This window comes from Penaeus chinensis, chromosome 10 (genome assembly GCF_019202785.1).
Source record: "Penaeus chinensis breed Huanghai No. 1 chromosome 10, ASM1920278v2, whole genome shotgun sequence".
NCBI lineage: Eukaryota > Metazoa > Arthropoda > Malacostraca > Decapoda > Penaeidae > Penaeus > Penaeus chinensis.
In genome coordinates, this window is record NC_061828.1 from 21489194 (window position 1) to 21491693 (window position 2500).

At 30.2% G+C, this 2500-nt stretch overlaps 1 protein-coding gene across 12 annotated transcripts in view; it reads left to right on the top strand.

The window, feature by feature from the left end:
• The window catches only part of LOC125029669 (MAP kinase-activating death domain protein-like), a 98624-nt gene that overhangs the window by 47638 nt on the left and 48486 nt on the right, over positions 1 to 2500 (top strand). For all 12 annotated transcript variants that reach the window (XM_047619710.1, XM_047619707.1, XM_047619706.1 and 9 more), the window contains 2 exons: positions 891 to 968; positions 1233 to 1328. In XM_047619710.1, the coding sequence (XP_047475666.1) occupies positions 891 to 968; positions 1233 to 1328 (174 nt within the window). The remainder of the gene's footprint in view (positions 1 to 890; positions 969 to 1232; positions 1329 to 2500) is intronic.

Sequence of the window (2500 nt, forward strand, 5' to 3'; positions counted from 1 at the left end):
GTCTATTGTTTGTCACAGATTTTTTTGTATGTCATTTCTGTTAAGAAACACTATCAGATTTTAAAGCATTAGAAAATAGGTAATAGATAAGATATTGATGCATGGATCTTGTAAAGTTGAACATTTGGCCAATTCTAGTTATCTTTACTCAGATTTTCTTTTACAGTTTGCTTATATCTGAAGATGTTATGTCTAAGCTGAGAATTCATTTTTATAGGTTCATTTATTAGATCATTTATCTATTTGTTATTTTCATATGCAATAACTTGCTCCCTAAAATGGCTTTTCTGTAGGATAATACTAGGTTGTAGAGGAGGACTTCAAGTCTGACTTTGAGTTGCTTTATTTGAAAGGTAAGAGTTTTTTTTTTTTTTTGTGGTAAGTAAGCTAGTCAGGTCTTATGTACTTCATAATTTAGGAGAGGAGATTAATTTTATTTCAAGGATAGGAGTACAATTTCAAGTGTAAGATTTCAGAACTGGTATGTGTGCTATTTTTTTATGCACATTCTGAGTTTTCAGGGAAACAATAATTTAACATGCACATCTTCATGCTTTGTCAGCTTTACTGAAGTTTTGGTGTAACATTATCTTTTCATTATTGAACTCTTACAGAATTTCCTTAAACACTTTCTCTGATTCTATCCACACAATGGCCAATGAGTATGTGTCACCACATTTTTTGTGTTATCTTTCTATTACATATATGTATATAGCCTCTTTGGAAACCCCAAATACTCTCAGCTAATAGAGGCTATATAGCTTCCATGAAAGGGGATAAACATGTATTAAATCTGTTTATCCTAGTTCTTGAAAGTATTGGCTGGCTGTGCAGTGGTAGTGGGAATTGGTATCCCATTGATGTTGTGACCTGTGTGTGTCCCATTACAGTCCACCAATGAAGCAAGTGGCCAACCCCAGAAGGAGAGACAGGAAGAGGCTCCATCCTTCTCAAGTTTGGCTGACCAGGTACTGCCCACCATAACTTCATTCTGGGCCCTTAACCTGTCAGCAGCAGGGAACTGTTGGCAAAGCTTGCATGATGCATGCTTGTCTGCATGTTTTGTTGCTGCCTTACTTAACTAGTAGCTCTCTTAAAAATAAAAAAACAAATATAATCTGTCAAGCACCAAGTTTATCAAAAAAGAGTTATATTGGGTTATAATTTATAGATATGATAGTTTCATTACTTTAGATATTAGAATTCTTGAATAATGAATTACAATCTACCAGCTGACTGTGCAGGCCAAACGAGCAGCTGAAGAAGCCTCAAAATCAGTGTCAGTTGCAGGCAAGCAAGCTATTGAGGCCAGTAAACAAGCACAACAGGTAACTATGTGATTTTGTTTTTTATAAGAAATATAGATAAAAAAGCTTCAAAGAAAAGCCCACAAGTGCACACACATTGACACAAACGTGTGTGTGTGTGTGTGTGTGTGTGTGTGTGTGTGTGTGTGTGTGTGTGTGTGTGTGTGTGTGTGTGTGTGTATTCATATATATACACACACACACATATATGTATGTATATATACATATCTATACATATATATGCATTTAAATGTGTATATACATATGTATATGTGTATTTATATATATGTGTATATATATGTATATATATATGTATATGTGTATTTATATATATGTGTATATATATGTATATATATGTATATATACATATATATACATGTGTATATATGTATGAATATACATATTCACACATATATATATATACACATATATATACACACATACATATACATATACACACACACATACATACACATATATACATATATATATACATATACATATACATATACATATACATATATATATATACATATGTTTATATTTACACACACACACACACACACACACACACACACACACACACACACACACACAGACATACACATATATATATATATATATATGTATGTATTTGTATATATATACATATATGTACACACACACACACACACACACACACACACACACACACACACACACACACACACACACACACACACACACACACACACACACACAGATACATATATATATGTATATATATATATATATATATATATATATATATATATATGTATATATACATATATGTATATATACATATATGTACACACACACACACACACACACACACACACACACACACACACACACACACACACACACACACACACACACACACACACACACACACACTCACACACACACAAATATATATATATATATAGATAGATATACATATGTATATATATGTATTTATTTATCTAGATTATATTATATTTATGTATATATATCATATATATGTATATATATATTTATATATATATATATATATATTATATATATCATATATATATATATATATAAAAAATTACATAGATACATGATTATATACAATCATTATATTATGTGTGTGTGTATGCATATGTATATGAATATGTATTATTATATATTGTATATTTATATATATG